This window comes from Mesoplodon densirostris, chromosome 1, assembly GCF_025265405.1.
Source record: "Mesoplodon densirostris isolate mMesDen1 chromosome 1, mMesDen1 primary haplotype, whole genome shotgun sequence".
Taxonomy (NCBI): domain Eukaryota; kingdom Metazoa; phylum Chordata; class Mammalia; order Artiodactyla; family Ziphiidae; genus Mesoplodon; species Mesoplodon densirostris.
Genome location: NC_082661.1, coordinates 131,639,944 through 131,657,060, shown reverse-complemented (window position 1 = coordinate 131,657,060; position 17,117 = coordinate 131,639,944). Strand labels below are relative to the sequence as shown.

The following is a 17,117-nucleotide window of genomic DNA, read 5'->3' as shown; positions in this document are numbered from 1 at the left end:
CAAGGAGAAACATGCCAAGACACACATTAATAAAACTATCAAAATTTAATACGAAGAAAAAATTTTTAAGAAAGCAAGGGAAAAACAACAAATAATATACAAGGGAATCCCCATAAGGTTAACAGCTGATCTTTCAGCAGGGACTCTGAAAGCAAGAAAGGAGTGTCAGGACATATTTAAAGGGATGAAAGGGAAAAACCTACAAACAAGACTAATCTACCCAGCAAGGATCTCATGCAGATTAAACAGAGAAATTAAAACCTTTACAGACAACCAAAAGCTAAGAAAATTGAGCAACACCAAAGCAACTTTACAACAAATGCTAAAGGAACTTCTCTAAGCAGGAAGCACAAGAGAAGGAAAAGACCTACAATAACAAAACCAAAACAATTAAGAAAATGGTAATAGGAACATACATATTGATAATTACCTTAAATGTAAATGGATTAAATGCTCAAAACAAAAGACATAGACTGGCTGAATGGATACAAAAACAAGACCCATGTATATGCTGTCTACAAGAGACCCACTTCAGACCTAGGGACACATACAGACTGAAAGTGAGGGGATGAAAAAAGATATTCCAGGAAAATGGAAATCAAAAGAAAGCTGGAGTAGCCATTCTCATATCAGACAAAATAGACTTTAAAACAAAGACTATTACAAGAGACAAAGAAGGACACTACATAATGATTAAGGGATCAATCCGAGAAGACATAAAAATTGTAAATATTTATGCACCCAACCTAGGAGCACCTCAATACATAAGGTAAATTCTAACAGCCATAAAAGGGGAAATCAATGGTAACAAAATCATAGTAGGGGAATTTAACACCCCACTTTCACCAATGGACAGATCATCCAAAGTGAAAATAAGTAAGGAAAGACAAGCTTTAAATGATACATTAAACAAGATGGACTTAATTGATATATAGAATATTCTATCCAAAAACAACAGAATACACATTCTTCTCAAGTGCTCATGGAAAATTCTCCAGGATAAATCATATCTTGGGTCACAAATCAAACCTTGATAAATTTAAGAAAATTGAAATTGTATCAAGTATCTTTTCTGACCTCAACACTATGAGACTAGATATCAATCACAGGAAAAAATCTATAAAAAATAAAAACACATGGAAGCTAAACAATGTACTACTTAATAACCAAGTGATCACTGAAGAAATCAAAGAGGAAATCAAAAAATACCTACAAAAAATGACAATGGAAACACGATGACCAAAAACCTATGGGATGCAGAAAAAGCAGTTCTAAGAGGGAAGTTTATAGCAATAAATCCTAACTTAAGAAACAAGAAACATCTCAAATAAACAACCTAACTTTACACCTACAGCAATTCGAGAAAGAAGAAAAAAAAAGTTAGCAGAAGGAAAGAAATCATAAAGATCAGATCAGAAATAAATGAAAAAGAAATGAAGGAAATGATAGCAAAGATCAATAAAACTAAAAGCCGGTTCCTTGAGAAGATAAACAAAATTGATAAACCATTAGCAAGACTTATCCAGGAAAAAAGGGAGAAGACTCAAATCAATAGAATTAGAAATGAAAATGGAGTAATAAAAACTGACACTGCAGCAATACTCAGGATCATGAGAGATTACTACAAGCAACTACATACCAGTAAAATGGACAACCTGGAAGAAGTGGACAAAATCTTAGAAAAGCACAACCTTCCAAGACTAAACCAGGAAGAAATAGAAAATAAAAACAGACCAATCACAAGCACTGAAATTGAAACTGTGATTTAAAATCTTCCAACAAATAAAAGCCCAGGACCAGATGGCTTCACAGGTGAATTCTGTCAAACATTTAGAGAAGAGTTAACACCTATCCTTCTCAAACTCTTCCAAAATATAACAGAGGGAGGAACACTCCCACATTCATTCTATGAGTCCACCATCACTCTGAAACCAAAATCAGACAAAGATGTCACAAAGGAAGAAAACTACAGGCCAATATCACTGATAAACATGGATGCAAAAATCCTCAACAAAATACTACCAAACAGAATCCAACAACACATTAAAAGGATCATACACCATGGTCAAGTGGCATTTATTGCAGGAATGCAAGGATTCTTAAATATACGCAAATCAATCAATATGATACATCACATTAACAAATTGAAGACTAAAAACCATATGATCATCTCAATAGTTGCAGAAAAAGCTCTCAACAAAATTCAACACCCATTTATTATAAAAACTTTCTAGAAAGTATACATAAAGAGAAGTTACCTGAACATAATAAAGGCCATATGTGACAAGCCCACAGCTAACATCAACCTCAATGGTGAAAAACTGAAACCATTTCCACTGAGATCAGGAACAAGACAAGGTTGCCCACTCTCACCACTGTTATTTAACAAAGTATTGGAAGTTTTAGCCACAGTAATCAGAGAAGAAAAATAAATAAAAGGAATCCAAAGTAGAAAAGAAGTAAAGCTGTCACTGTTTGCAGATGACATGATACTATACATAGAGAATACTAAAGATGCTACCAGAAAACTACTAGAACTACTCAATGAATTTGGTAAAGTAGCAGGATAAAAAATTAATTCACAGAAATCTCTTGCATTCCTATACACTAATGATGAAATATCTGAAAGAGAAATTAAGGAAACTCTCCCATTTACCATTGTAACACAAAGAATAAAATACTTAGGAATAAACCTACCAAAAGAAACAAAACACCTGTATGCAGAAAACTACAGTGCACTGATAAAAGAAATTAAAGACGTACCAACAGATGGAGAGATATACCATGTTCTTGGATTGGAATCATCAACATTGTGAAAATGAATATACTACCCAAAGCAATCTACAGATTCAGTGCAATCCCTGTCAATCTATGACTGGCAATTTTCACAGAACTAGAACAAAAAATTTCACAATTTGTATGGAAAGACAAAAGACCCCAAATAGCCAAAGCAATCTTGAGAAAGAAAAATGGAGCTACAGGAATCAGGCTCCCAGTTTTCAGACTATACTATAAAGCTACAGTAATCATGACTGTATGGTACTGGCACAAAAACAGAAATACAGATCAATGGAAAAGTATAGAAAGCCCAGTGATAAACTCATGCACATATGGTCACCTTATGTTTGATAAAGGAGGCAAGAATATACAATGGAGAAAAGACAGCATCTTCAATAAATGGTGCTGAGAAAATTGGACAGCTACATGTAAAAAAAAAAATGAAATTAGAAAACTCCCTAACACCATACACAAAAATAAACTCAAAATAGATTAAAGACCTAAATGTAAGGCCAGACACCATCAAACTCTTAGAGGAAAACATAGGCAGAACACTCTATGACATAAATCACAGCAAGATCCTTTTTAATGCACCTCCTAGAGAAATGGAAATAAAAACAAAAATAAACAAATGGGACCTAATGAAACTTCAAAGCTTTTGCACAGCAAAGGAAAGCATAAACAAGACAAAAAGACAACACTCAGAATGGGAGAAAATATTTGCAGATGAAGCAACTGACAAAGTATTTATCTCCAAAACTTACAAGTGGCTCATGCATCTCAATATCAAAAAAACAAAAAAAACAATGCAAATATGGGTGGAAGAACTAAAGAGACCTTTCTCCAAAGAATATATACATATTGCTGAGAAACACATGAAAGAATGTTCAACATCATTAATCATTAGAGAAATGCAAATCAAAACTACAATGAGATATCTCAAAGCATTCAGAATGGCCATCATCAAGAACACTACAAAGAATAAATGCTGGAGAGGGTGTGGAGAAAAGGGAACCCTGTTGCACTGTCGGTGGCAATGTAAATTGATACAGCCACTATGGAGAACAATATGGATGTTCCTTAAAAAACTAAAAATAGAAGCACCATACGACCCAGCAACCCCACTACTCGGCATATACCCTGCGAACAGAAAAAGAGTCATGTACCACAATTTTCATTGCAGCTCTATTTCCAAAAGCCAGGACATGGAATCCACCTAAGTGTCCATCAACAGATGAATGGATAAAGAAGATGTGGCACATATATACAATGGAATATTACTCAGCCATAAAAGAAACGAAGTTTAGTTATTTGTAGTGAAGTGGATGGACTTAGAGTTTGTCATACAGAGTGAACTAAGTCAGAAAGAGAAAAACAAATACTGTATTCTAACACATATATATGGAATCTAAAAAGAAAAATAAAATAAATGGTTTTGAAGAACGTAGGGGCAGGACAGGATAAAAGACCCAGACATTGATAATGGACTTGAGGACATGGGGAGGGGGAAAGGTCAACTGGGACGAAGTGAGAGAGTGGCATGGACATATATACACTACCAAATGTAAAATAGCTAGCTAGTGGGAAGCAGCCACATAGCACAGGGAGATCAGCTTGGTGCTTTGTGACCACCTAGAAGGGTGGGATAGGGAGGATGGGAGGGAGACGCAAGAGGGAGGAGATATGGGGATATATGTATATGTATAGCTGATTCACTTTGTTATAAAGCAGAAATTAACACACCATTGTAAAGCAATTATACTCCAATAAAGATGTTTTAAAAAAAAGGAAGAAACTCTGACCTGAGAAAGAAAAGGAAAGGTAATAAATATCTTAGTAATATTCTTGTTTAGTATATAACATTTCTATTATACAAATATAGAAAACAAATATCACCTGATGCATTATTTTCATATACAATTAGCTAAGATATCTGAAAGTTAGTATTTTCCCAGATTTCTATGTCAGTTTATTAATACCCAGGCAGAGTTGAAACTTCCTACCAAAGTTGCATCAAATCAAGGTAGCTGAAGGCAGTTAACAGCAACAAAACAAGGTGGAAAGTGAGACATTGACAACTGAAGTGCCTGTCCCTCCCATAGCTTAAGAAAGCCTCCAGTTTCCCTGAACAATCCAAGACGTTGGTACTGGAATGAAAAAATCTAGAGGGCCAAACTGAAATCCAGCTGCAGTCACTCCAAATGAGAGTCCAGCTTGAGCCCAGCTTCCCCAGCAGTCGAGAGAAGTCAGTTCTAATGCTCTCACAGAAAAATTAATCCCAGAAAAATCCATCAATTAACTGCATATACTAGCTCTTCAGTGAAATAAATTAGAATTCCAGGGGAAACAGATAATATGCTTGTCCACTTTAGAAGTTCTTCATGACCAGATTCGACTTCCTCAAGAAGAAAGTAGTGATTTCCAATTTCCATCTGAACAAAAAATTATTTGGACTCTTACAAACTGTGCAGATTTCCAGGGACACTTCTCCACTTAAAAATTCTTACTCAGGGCTTCCCTGGTGGTGCAGTGGTTGAGAGTCCGCCTGCCGATGCAGGGGACACGGGTTCGTGCCCCGGTCCGGGAAGATCCCACGTGCCGCAGAGCGGCTGGGCCCGTGAGCCATGGCCAATGAGCCTGCGTGTCCGGAGCCTGTGCTCCGCAACGGGAGAGGCCACAACAGTGAGAGGCCCGCATACCGCAAAAAAACAGAAAAAAAAAAAAAAAAAGGAAAAGACTAGTGGAGGACTTATTTGAGACAGGGATATGTTTGCAGATCAAATATTAGGTTTTGTTCATGGTAAATTTGGGGTGTCTAATTCAAATACAAACAGAGGTGTTACAAAACTCTTAGATACTTAAATCTGTAGTTCATTAAGTCAACTGCATGTAGATGATATTTAAGGCTATAGGAATGGAGTAGGTCAACTAGAATGATATTAAAGATAGAGATTAGGGGGAAAGGTAGAGGAGTGGTGAACTCAGGAAGAATCTTTGAAAGTTTTCCCAACTTTAAAGTTTGAAGAAAATAAAAGGAACCAAGAAAGAAAATAAGAGCAGCCAGTGATTTGAGAGGAAAAAAAAAAAAAGAAAAAGAAATCTTACAAGTCAGAAAGACCAATCATCATTCGAAAGCCTGCTGAGATTGACTAAGCAGAGGATCTAAATGTTAGCAATGGATTTGGCCACATGGAGGTCAGAGTTGACCTATCTGTTTTGAATGGCCAAAAAGGAATAAAAGACCTATGGGAGTAAATGTAGGACAGAATTATTGAGAGCCCTAACACCACATTGGCTAATTAACACTTTACAGAAATGAAAAGTTAATTCTTTTTTTTTTTTTTTTGTGGTACACGGGTCTCTCACTGTTGTGTCCTCTCCCATTGCAGAGCACTGGCTCTGGACACGCAGGCCCAGTGGCCATGGCTCACGGGCCCAGCCACTCTGCAGCATGTGAGATCTTTCTGGACCAGGGCACGAACCCGTGTCCCCTGCATCGGCAGGCGGACTCTCAACCACTGCGCCACCATGGAAACCCTGAAAAGTTTTATTGATTACCCCTTGTATTTTGTAATCTGTGTGTTTAAATGGGACCCAGAATCCCTGGAAAGTCACTAAAGCATGAATTTATGTGTGCATTAATGTTAATGTCAGAATGACACCCCATTCTGGGCTCCAGATGACATCCAATGTCTCCTCACAGTCTTCCTATCAATATCCAGCTGAAAACATGTTATCTTTAGATGCTCCCTGCAAGTAGAGATCATGACTATCTACTCTATTCCCCAAAGTGCCTTATTTTTTTTAAACAAGAACTATATATGTCTGTGCATTTTATTTATTGGAATGAATGATCTACAGGAGAGCAAAATTGTGATATTCCACTTTGTTAGAGTTAAACAATTTTAAGAGCATTTTATGCTATTTTCTCATGGTTTTTACACAATGGCAATGGTTTCTGAAGCATACAAATTTCTATACTAAAATGTTACTTTTCTGATGTCTTAAGAATTAATAATACAGAAAGTTATGTTAGTTATTTACATTGTGACTACTATCTCAAACATTGTTGTACTTCAAGCACATGGTATTGAGATCAGCCTGGTAGTAATGAAGTTGCTAAAAAATAAAATGAGACAGAAAAACATAATAATGAAACCGCATGCAAGTTAACACCACCAAAAGAAGAGAAAATAGAAATAAAGTACATAACAGATGTAAGTAACACTAACAGAATAAGAGGAAGCTGTTACGGGTAAAAGAATACATACGAGTCAATAATCATCTTTCTACTTATCACAAAATGTTTATTTCATAGTGCTGGAAATTTGAACTTCTTACAAAATACAACAGCTTCAGTGTGTCAGAGTTATATAAATGGACACTGTTTACCAGGATCTAAACACAAGGAAGCTGTAGCTTGACTGAGAAGCCCTGCTGGTGCTCCTCCCATATTCCAGGGATGTTTCAGGAGTCCATCATGGCCCCTCAGATGAATATATGACTAGATCAAGGCTGGTGAATCAGTTCTAGATCACAAACACAATAAGTTTGGAGACTGTTCAGCATCATACTGACACCCTGGGAGATTTCATTTTGTAGGAGATCTGATTCTTCTTCTAAGAGCTTTTCTTTGGAAAACACTAGGGTATCTGAATAGCTCCAGAAAAAAAAAATCACCTAATTTATCTACAGCAATCACTCAAAACTCTTTAGCTCTCTTAGATTACCCGAGGTGGATATATATGATATGGGGAATGTTCAATGTCACTAGTATTCAAGTAAATGTTAGACTATCAGCTCCACAAGGGCAACAATCTTTGCCTGCTTTGTCTACTAATATATCCTTAATGACTGGAACAGTACCTGAAATAATTTAAGTGCTAAAAGAATAATATCTAGTTTTACAAAGTTCCCAAAGGGCCCAGAAGAAATGTAGAAATGTTTTTCTTTTAGTAGGGAGAAGGATTCCTAGCATTCCCAGGTGAAATATATTATCCTGACAACACAATGTCATTGAAGGTAGTCTGAGTCTCTGGTACTTGTGAATTAAACAAGTAGACTCTCAACTGAAAATCAGTATCATATTATGGCTCTACATCAATTACAAAGAAATTACCATGTGGAACAGAATCTTTCATAATTTGAGGACTGACCAGAACATAATCTTCCAGCCATCACTTGACCCAGATGACCAAAGGAAAATGATGTAACTGAACAGTCCAAATAGATTGGCTGGTCTTACTACTTTAGCAGCCTGTTTTAACAGTTTTGAAACTCTGCCATCTTTCTCTGAACTGCAGAAATCAACTATTTTGAGAAACAGAAAATCTCAACTTACTCTATACAAACTGAATAAACATTTCAGGGCTGTGAACATCTTTCTTAACTTTCTCAGACATGAAATACTTCTAAGAAAAAGAGGAACACAACACAATGCTGGTATTATTTCTTGTTTGTATTCTGGCAGTCCTACATTGATTCCTATAAATACCTCAGTCTGGCCAGTACTTCACAGCTAAAGTGAAGTCACAGTTAATGTTTTTTCCAGAGAAATGTAAGCAAAAGAAAATATTCTTCCCTGAATTATCTAGGCAAATTATTTGGTTAGCTGTATTTTACCAAAATATTCCACATATTGGTGGTTTTATGATATATATTTTGTAAGTCAGGATGAGCTGTCTTTGAAACAGAACAATTATTCTGAATTCAATAATTTAATTTTATACATCAAGAATGGTTCACCTGTATTATTGAAATTTAAGAATCTAAGTGCAACTTTGATTCATAAGAGGTTAATCAATCAACAGGTGCTTATTGCATGCTTATACCATGGACTTACTGAAGAATAAAATGCAAATGGCTCCCTACTTTATATTGATTAAACTATTTTATATTTAGATATAACCTGTAAGAAGTTGTTCTTGAGTATATGAGAGATGGTCAGTTTTCTAGTTTTTAAATATTGATGGTTGTAATTCTGGAAGAATATGACAAACCACAGCCCATAATATATATAGGGTCACTTGATATCCAAGGTCTTAAATTAAAAAGAAACATTTGAAATGCAACAGTGCTGTGGTTAGCTATTTTTCATTTTAATAACAGCTTTAAATTCAAATAGGTATAGTTAGTTGATTAAGAATGCAGTTAATATTTTTTAAACTTCTCCATATCTTTTCATAAAATATAAAAATTCATTCTTTAAAAAGTGTGAATAATCTCTTTCCAAACCTCATGAATGACAACTCTATTTCCCCCTCTGCATTGCATTAACTGAGATAGATGCATAGATGGTCCTGCTATCGTCAAATCTTTCCTTTCTGTCATCTTCCTATTGGGTGCAATGTAGAAGGAAGATAAATCGCATGACGCAAGGCACTAACACCCTTTAATTAGTCTCCATTTATTTACCTTGAGTCTTCCCTACAGTTGAGAGGCCAACTCAACCTACTGCCAAGCAAGACCTGACGGGCACAAGGAAAGGTAATCATATTAAAAAGTCCAGAGAAAATGATTCATTTTCACAGTAGTTAGTAATAACACCACCAATGTTATTTTAGAAGCACATTTTCTTCCTTTTAGCTTTATTGTTAAGCTTGAATATGCCTGGCATTATTTTGATATTAGTTTCTAACCTAAACTTTAGATTCTGTATAATGTTATCAAATTTATTTTTAACTTCACTTTGGGTTAAAGTCAAGATTTGATACTGGCTAAACTACTGAAGACAATGTAAATTCTAAAAAAAGGTTTATTGTTCAAGACAATGAACCTATTCCTACAGACAAATGTGGAGGGCTAACTTCTTAGGAAGATGAAAATGCATAATAATCCAGATTGATCCCTTAATTAATTTCAAATTTTTATTTATATCTAAAGGTTATAATTTTATGTTATAATATAGCTTAAAAAATGACTTACATATCCTAATGAAAGCTGAATAGTTTTTGTGCTTCACAATTTTTTCTCTCTTACCAAGTGATGAAGTCAAATTCAAGTACTCATTGGTTTAACTAACCGACAAGTGAAGTATGATTTTATCTTTCTGATTTCTGTTTATGCTAAAAAGGGAGGAACTACTATTATGTTACAGATTGTTTTTGTGTGAGTATGTTTGTGTTTCAATTTTGCGTGAATTGTAAAGTCTGTGATTCACCATGGAAATATTATTGTTCAGTCTACAGTCTTAAAAGTTAAACAGTGATTATTGTACAATATTGTTTTCTATATTCACTATACTGTATTATAATCATCAAGCTTGCTAAGGGACTAGATCTTAATTATTCCAACCACAAAAAAGAACTGATAATTATGTGACATGACAGAGGTGTTAATTATCACTACAATGGCAATCATACTACAATTATACAAATACATCAAATCTACATGTTGTACACCTTAAGTTTACACAATATTATGTATCAAATCTATTTCAATTAAGAAAAAGTTAACTGGCAAGTAAAGAATTAATAAGGAACTCCATTCTTCTCAGTGAAACTTGAGAGGCAACAACCTATGCCGTAGGTTGTTCAAATTTGATCACACATGAGTTCTTTTCCATCCAATGATATCCCATCAGAGGTTCTGAAGTCAGTTTAGTAGACAGCATTTCTAATCATTCTTAGCTGAAAACCAAAGGTGAATTGTGTCTGGTGTGTGCTCTCTTTACCAAGCCTGAACTTTAACTCTGTGACCCTCTTTTGTAAAACTCAGTTTGTAGGTTTCAAGTCTATACAAGTATAGCAATAACAATAGCTGCAACAAGACGTAGTTAGTATTTACTTCATAAATACAATACATATTTAAATATTAAAAGTTTGAAGTGTTATATGTATCTTTCTAAAAAGGCAATTTATTTTTTTTAATCAAATAAATATGCATAACTACCCTATACTCCTTTACAAATGTAAGGCTAATTTATTTCTTCAAATATTTCAGCCAGAGACCTGTAATTGTCATATCTTACATTTTTTTCATTAAAATGCTCAAGTTAATCACATCATTTTTGATTAATGGAGAAGGAGATTATGAAAGATGAAGTTTCAGTATACCCCCATCTCCTCCATTTTACATGTTCCTGTTAGATTAATCGTGGAATTACAGAATTTCAGTTCTAACTTTTGTTTATAGGTAACAGTAGTAAGGCCCAGATAAAGGAAATTACTTGGCCAAAATTACACAAGTAGAGATAGAACCTGAGATAGAACTCAGTTCTCCAAAGGAATGTGTAGTCACCTAAGTCTCTAGTCTGAAACCACTCAACTGTTTTCCATTGTTTAGAAATGGCATGCCTAATTCTTCAACCTGGCATTTAAGACCTCTGCTTTTTCTTCCCTCAACTTTCTTTCCAACTTTGTATTTCCCTTCTCTCCATTCAAATGTCCATAGATATTCCCAAGACTTTCTCCTCTACTTGAAGTTTCACTCTATTAATCTCTGCATGGGCAAGTCCCACCTATAATGCTATCTCCTACAGAAATAATTTGTTTATTTCTTAACTGAAAACTTCTACCTGTAGAAAACAACTTTTGTGACATTTTCTACTTTCTTTCCTCTAACAGTGATGTGTGTGTGTCGCAACTCTCTTCCTAAAATTGATGTTACTTGGCAAGACAAATTCACCTTGATAATCTCAACACTTGACACAGTGCTTTGTTCCTAGTAGGTTCTTGGTGCATGTAAAATGAATATATGATTAACCTTATAATGGTACTTTCAGTAATATAATCAAAAATTAAATTCATTCATTTTATACTGTTTGGTTTTTCTAAAGCTTTTGATAAAAGAGCTTTTCCACATTGGCTAAATCTACCCCTAAATCTGACTTTTTCTTTCACCTTAAACCAAAGAGGACATTGTTCCAAATCACTTTTAAATTATTAGTAACAGATCCTTTTAATGTAATTTTTTTTGTTTGTTGTTTTGCGGTACATGGGCTTCTCACTGTTGTGGCCTCTCCCGTTGCAGAGCACAGGCTCCGGACACGCAGGCTCAGTGGCCATGGCTCACGGGGCCAACCGCTCCATGGCATGTGGAATCTTCCCAGACCGGGACATGAACCCATGTCCCCTGCATCGGCAGGCAGACTCTCAACCACTGCGCCACCAGGGAAACCCTAATGTATGTTTTTAAATATTATTTTTAGGTGCAATGATGAAGAGTTTTTTCCTAGTTGTGACTATCCTGGCATTAACCCTGCCTTTTTTGGTGAGTTAATTTCATCTTATCAATTTGTATCAAAACTTTTTAAAAAATTTACTTAAGGTCTCTAATTATGTAAATTTCTAAATACAGTTATATTTTATGGAACAAAACAGCTGCATACTAACTATATTTTCCTAATAATAATGTATTTTTACATTTATTTCTCTTATAAAATTAAAGTCATGTTCTTCTGAATATACTTCTGGTTTCCAGGTATCAAGAAATCATACTTTATCATGTATAGAAAACCTTTAAAATTCTCATATGATAGAGAAAATACATTTTTGGGGAAAAAACAGTACTGAAAATATTTTTAAATTATAATGTGCTCTAAAAATTCACAAAAAATAAATACAGAAATCATAGACCAGGATGAGAAATGTTTTTAATTAAATTCCTATCTCATGCTGACTCCAATCTCTTAAGGGACTAAATTCTTAAAAGATTAGGAGCTCATTTAAGCTTTTTTACCAATTTCAAATAACTTGACAGGTACTTTTAACATTCAAACATATTGTAACTTTTGTTATAATCTTTCCATTATGTCAATTGAGACTCCTTCTCAGGACTTGTATCCATAAACAACTCTATGATTTTCAGGTATTTTCTTGAATTACATGCTGTGTATTAAGGCTATTGGAACAAGAAAAATGTTTGGAATATTTTTTTTCTTTTAATATTTTCGACTTGTTTTCCTTACTCTTTTGCCTATTGCTCTGCTTTATTTTCATGCTCATTTGGGGATCCCAGGCACTTATTTGCCAATAGCAAGTACAGGAAGGCAAACATCTCATGGTTTATAACCTCCTCTTAGATTGTAAAATATGGGAGGATGCTAGTCCTTGTTTCATAATTCATTTATTATTAAATTTAGATTTGCTTTTAAGTTAATATCTCAAATAATTTTATTAGGTAAATTCTTTGAGTCAAACTTTTTAAATATTTGAATTACTATGACTTTCACATTTATTTTCTTTCATTTATTCTCTGAAATTTGATTTTATTGTGGCCACCTGCATATTTAGAACTTGGGTTTTCTCTTTGAGTGAAAAGGACTAAATTTTAAATCAGAATGTGATCCACCACTGCCTGACCTATAGCAAACTCTTCTTGAGCTACTTGAGCCTGCTCTAGCCCCCAAATACTCCTTCTGGTTTTCTCAAAGCTACAAGCCCCACAGACATGAAGAAATAATTCAAAAGAATAGTGAAAGTTTATAGATTTTACCATCCAATCTTATGAGCAGTCAAAATTATACAAATTAAAACAGCAATATGGTAGCTTCTTTTATGTGCTAAATTTATTCCTTCTCTCCAAAATAAAAATAGTTAAGATACAATTTATTACTAGCAATTTTGAGATGAACTGCACAATCTTATATCCTACTGGTGGCATTATAAGTTGGCATAAATTTTCTGTACAGCAGTTTAATAATTTCTATCGAAGAATCCCCCCCCCAAAATCACATTTTTGAAAAACTGTCTTAAGAAACCAATTAAAACTATTTAAAAGGCCACTGATATCCAGATGTTATTAATCTCTCTATTTATAATAAAACATGTTTTGGAAAAAAGCTTTAATGGTTAACAATAAAGAACAAACATTTCATGACATAATCATTGATTATTTATATTTCAACTATGAATATGTAAGTATGAAAACTATGATATAATGGAAAAATGCTATGAGAGATCACACTCTTTTAAAAGAAGTAAGATACAAGATACTAAAATGAACATATACCAGGAATACATAATACATATAGATTGCTATTATATTTACATGTCTACATTATCAGGATTTTTGAGTGTGGGCAAACTTTCAATATTTATATAACTTTCTAAATTTTAAACTAGCGATTTAACAAATTTAGAGAAAAATAAGTCTCTGTCTCTTATTACACACCAGTATTTTTTTTCTAATCTCTGATTTCCTATACCTACAACTTCCAAAAGATTTGTAGAGTCTTCTATATCCAAGTGATATGTGTGAAGTCTTAAACTAGAGCTGTCATTTTAAAAATATTTACCATTATGAACTCACTCAAAAGTTTATAAAACTTTTGTGAGTTTTAAAGCATCATAAAATTGCTAACTTCTGATTTCCTATGAATGTTGTAATCCAGAATTAAGAAAAACACTATAAATACACAAAAATTTATTTTTTAAATGGTATTATTTATACAACACTTATATACTGATGTTTTGCTAGATTTTTTAATCAAGAAAACCTCATAAATCATCTTAGTAGGGGAAAAAAAAGGAAAAATATGCTCAATGCTCCTCATTTTTAACAATGTATATTCAATACAAACTGAATATAGGTTGTTCATGTTCTTCACTTAAGCAAATATCATGTATTATATTTGTTGGGGTCAAATGATCATATTCTTTTCAACCTTATTTTTCTCCCTAAACAGTGATTTTTAAAGACAGCTTAACCATGGAGCTCATTATTACTATTTTAGTTAGTATATTTCTGTCACTTCTTGAGTGGTTCACAGACTATGGTTAGATAACCATGGAAAGTGCTTTATAATATTTTACAATACCAAAATAAAAACAAAAAAATGTTTTGTCTTTGATATAAAAGATATTTTTAAAACCACAAGAACATCTAAATTCTGTCTTGCTTTTTTTTTAACTTCTTATTTCTCATTCTTTCTCTGAATCTCACCAGAGTGCAGAGGGGCAAAACCAGGAACAATCAACAGTAAGTTTAAATGTTTCCAGTAGAGATATGTACTCCAAAGTATAATATTATGCAAAGTTTAATGATATTAAAATGCCTCTGTCTAAACACTAAGTAAATATTTAAACTCCATGAAATAATCTAATAATCCTTGTAAAAAACATCACTTCAACAACCAATCATATGAATCAACCTCAATGTTTATCTGAAAATCTCAGTATCATTTTGTAGGCCAAGTCATGTCTTTTGATTTTCATGTGTATTTAGCAATATGAGAAAACCCTCTCAGAATTTAATAGTGGGAAAAAATGAAAGCAAAAGCAAAGTTTAATATTTCTCCTGTCTACTTTTTAAGACTTGGGGAAAGATCCCTCTCTGACCCTTCTTTGAATACTTCTCATACATTTATATTTACTTCTACCTTTTGTTTCCCCAATCTGTTTGAATGAATAGGTCTCCCTTCATGAGAAAGGCTTGCTTTGCAGTGTAATTTTGTTGATTTGTTTCTATTTATATGGAAAGATCTAATGACGTATTTGGTTTTTTTTGCACGATTGAATATTTTTTATTAGTTTCTGCTTTATAACAAAGTGAATCAGCCACACACACACATCCGTTCCCATATCCCCTCCCCCCCGCTTCTCCCTTCCTCCCACCCTTCCCATCCCACCGCTCCAGGCGGTCACAAAACACCGAGCTGATCTCCTTGTGCTATGCGGCTGCTTCCCACTAGCTATCTACCTTGCGCTTGGTAGTGTATATATGTCCATGCCTCTCTCTCGCTTTGTCACAGCTTACCCTTCCCCCTCCACATATCCTCAAGTCCATTCTCAAGTAGGTCTGTGTCTTTATTCCTGTTTTACCCTTAGGTTCTTCATGACATTTTTTTTTTCTTAAATTCCATATATATGTGTTAGCATACGGTATTTGTCTTTCTCTTTCTGACTTACTTCACTCTGTATGACAGACGCTAGGTCTATCCACCTCATTACAAATAGCTCAATTTTGTTTCTTTTTATGGCTGAGTAATATTCCATTGTATATATGTGCCACATCTTCTTTATCCATTTATCTGTTGATGGACACTTAGGTTGTTTCCATCTCCGGGCTATTGTAAATACAGCTGCAATGAACATTTTGGTACATGTCTCTTTTTGAATTATGGTTTTCTCAGGGTATATGCCAGTAGTGGGATTGCTGGGTCATATGGTAGTTCTATTTGTACTTTTTTAAGAAACCTCCATACAGTTCTCCATAGTGGCTGATTAGTTTAGAAAAAAATGTGCCCTCAGCCTAATCCCGAGATAAAAAAAAAAAATACAAACATGTGGTGAGAATGTATATATACACGTATAAGGAAAAATATATACATATTTTTTTCTGTGTGTAGTATGTTTGTATACTGTATGTCAAAGCACTCTATGAGACTGGTCTAGCTGTGGTACTTATAATGCACAGCATTTACTGAGCACTTTTTGTGTATGCCAAACTCTGGTCAATGTGATTTACATTATGGATTAGCTCATCTAATTTTTTTGAAACTAATATTATTTTTAACGTGTGTTGAAAATCAAGAAGTGGAAGGGAAGTGTACAAATCCATATCTCATAAAATAATATGATTGCTGGGTTCACTATGTCCAATGTTGTACTTACTTAACATCAAATACTGTAACATTGTATTTCAAAAAATTCTGATTTAAGACATCTCTTCATTCTAGCCTACAATAATACTATTCTGCATAATTTATTCTTTTTGCAGCACTGTGAGAATGATGAAAGATTGTTCAATGAAAAAACAGTAAAATATATCCCAATTCATTATGTGCTGAGTAGGTATACTAGTTATGGACTCAATTACTACCAGCACAGACCAGCTGCACTAATTAATAACCAATTTATGCGTTACCCATATTATGCAAAGCCAGTTGCATTTAGACCACATGCCCAAATTCCTCAATGGCAATTCCTGCCAAATATCCACCCACCTACTGTGGCACATCATCCACACCCACGTCCATCATTTATTGCCATTCCACCAAAGAAAACTCAGGATAAAACAGTCATCCCTATCATCAATACCATTGCTACTGTTGAGCCTACACTTATACCTACCACTGAACCAATAGTGAACAATGTAGTTACTCCAGAAGTTTCCTCAGAATTCATCATGAGTACACCTGAGACCAACACAGTCCAAGTTACTTCACCTGTGGTCTAAAAATTCTAAGGAAACATCAAAGAAGACAACACAGGTAAATGAGCAAAAGACAAAATGAATAATAGACAAGATTCATGGATTTATCAAAACAATCATAAAATCTAAAATAGTATAGATGGATAAATTAAATCTGTTATGGGAGCAGGCAAAATGGGCTAATTATAACTTTAATTTGGTGGTGCCTTAGCATTGATATACTAGATTCTTTTCCAACAAGAAAT

At 34.1% G+C, this 17,117-nt stretch overlaps 1 protein-coding gene across 1 annotated transcript; it reads left to right on the top strand.

Moving 5' to 3' along the window:
• The first annotated feature begins 11,922 nt into the window (after window positions 1-11,922).
• Window positions 11,923-16,896, top strand: CSN3 (casein kappa). The gene is made up of 3 exons (XM_060090460.1): window positions 11,923-11,988; window positions 14,665-14,697; window positions 16,438-16,896. The coding sequence occupies exons 1-3, from the start codon at window positions 11,932-11,934 to the stop codon at window positions 16,894-16,896; spliced, it is 549 nt and encodes a 182-aa protein (XP_059946443.1). The 5' UTR covers window positions 11,923-11,931.
• Window positions 16,897-17,117: the final 221 nt, after the last annotated feature.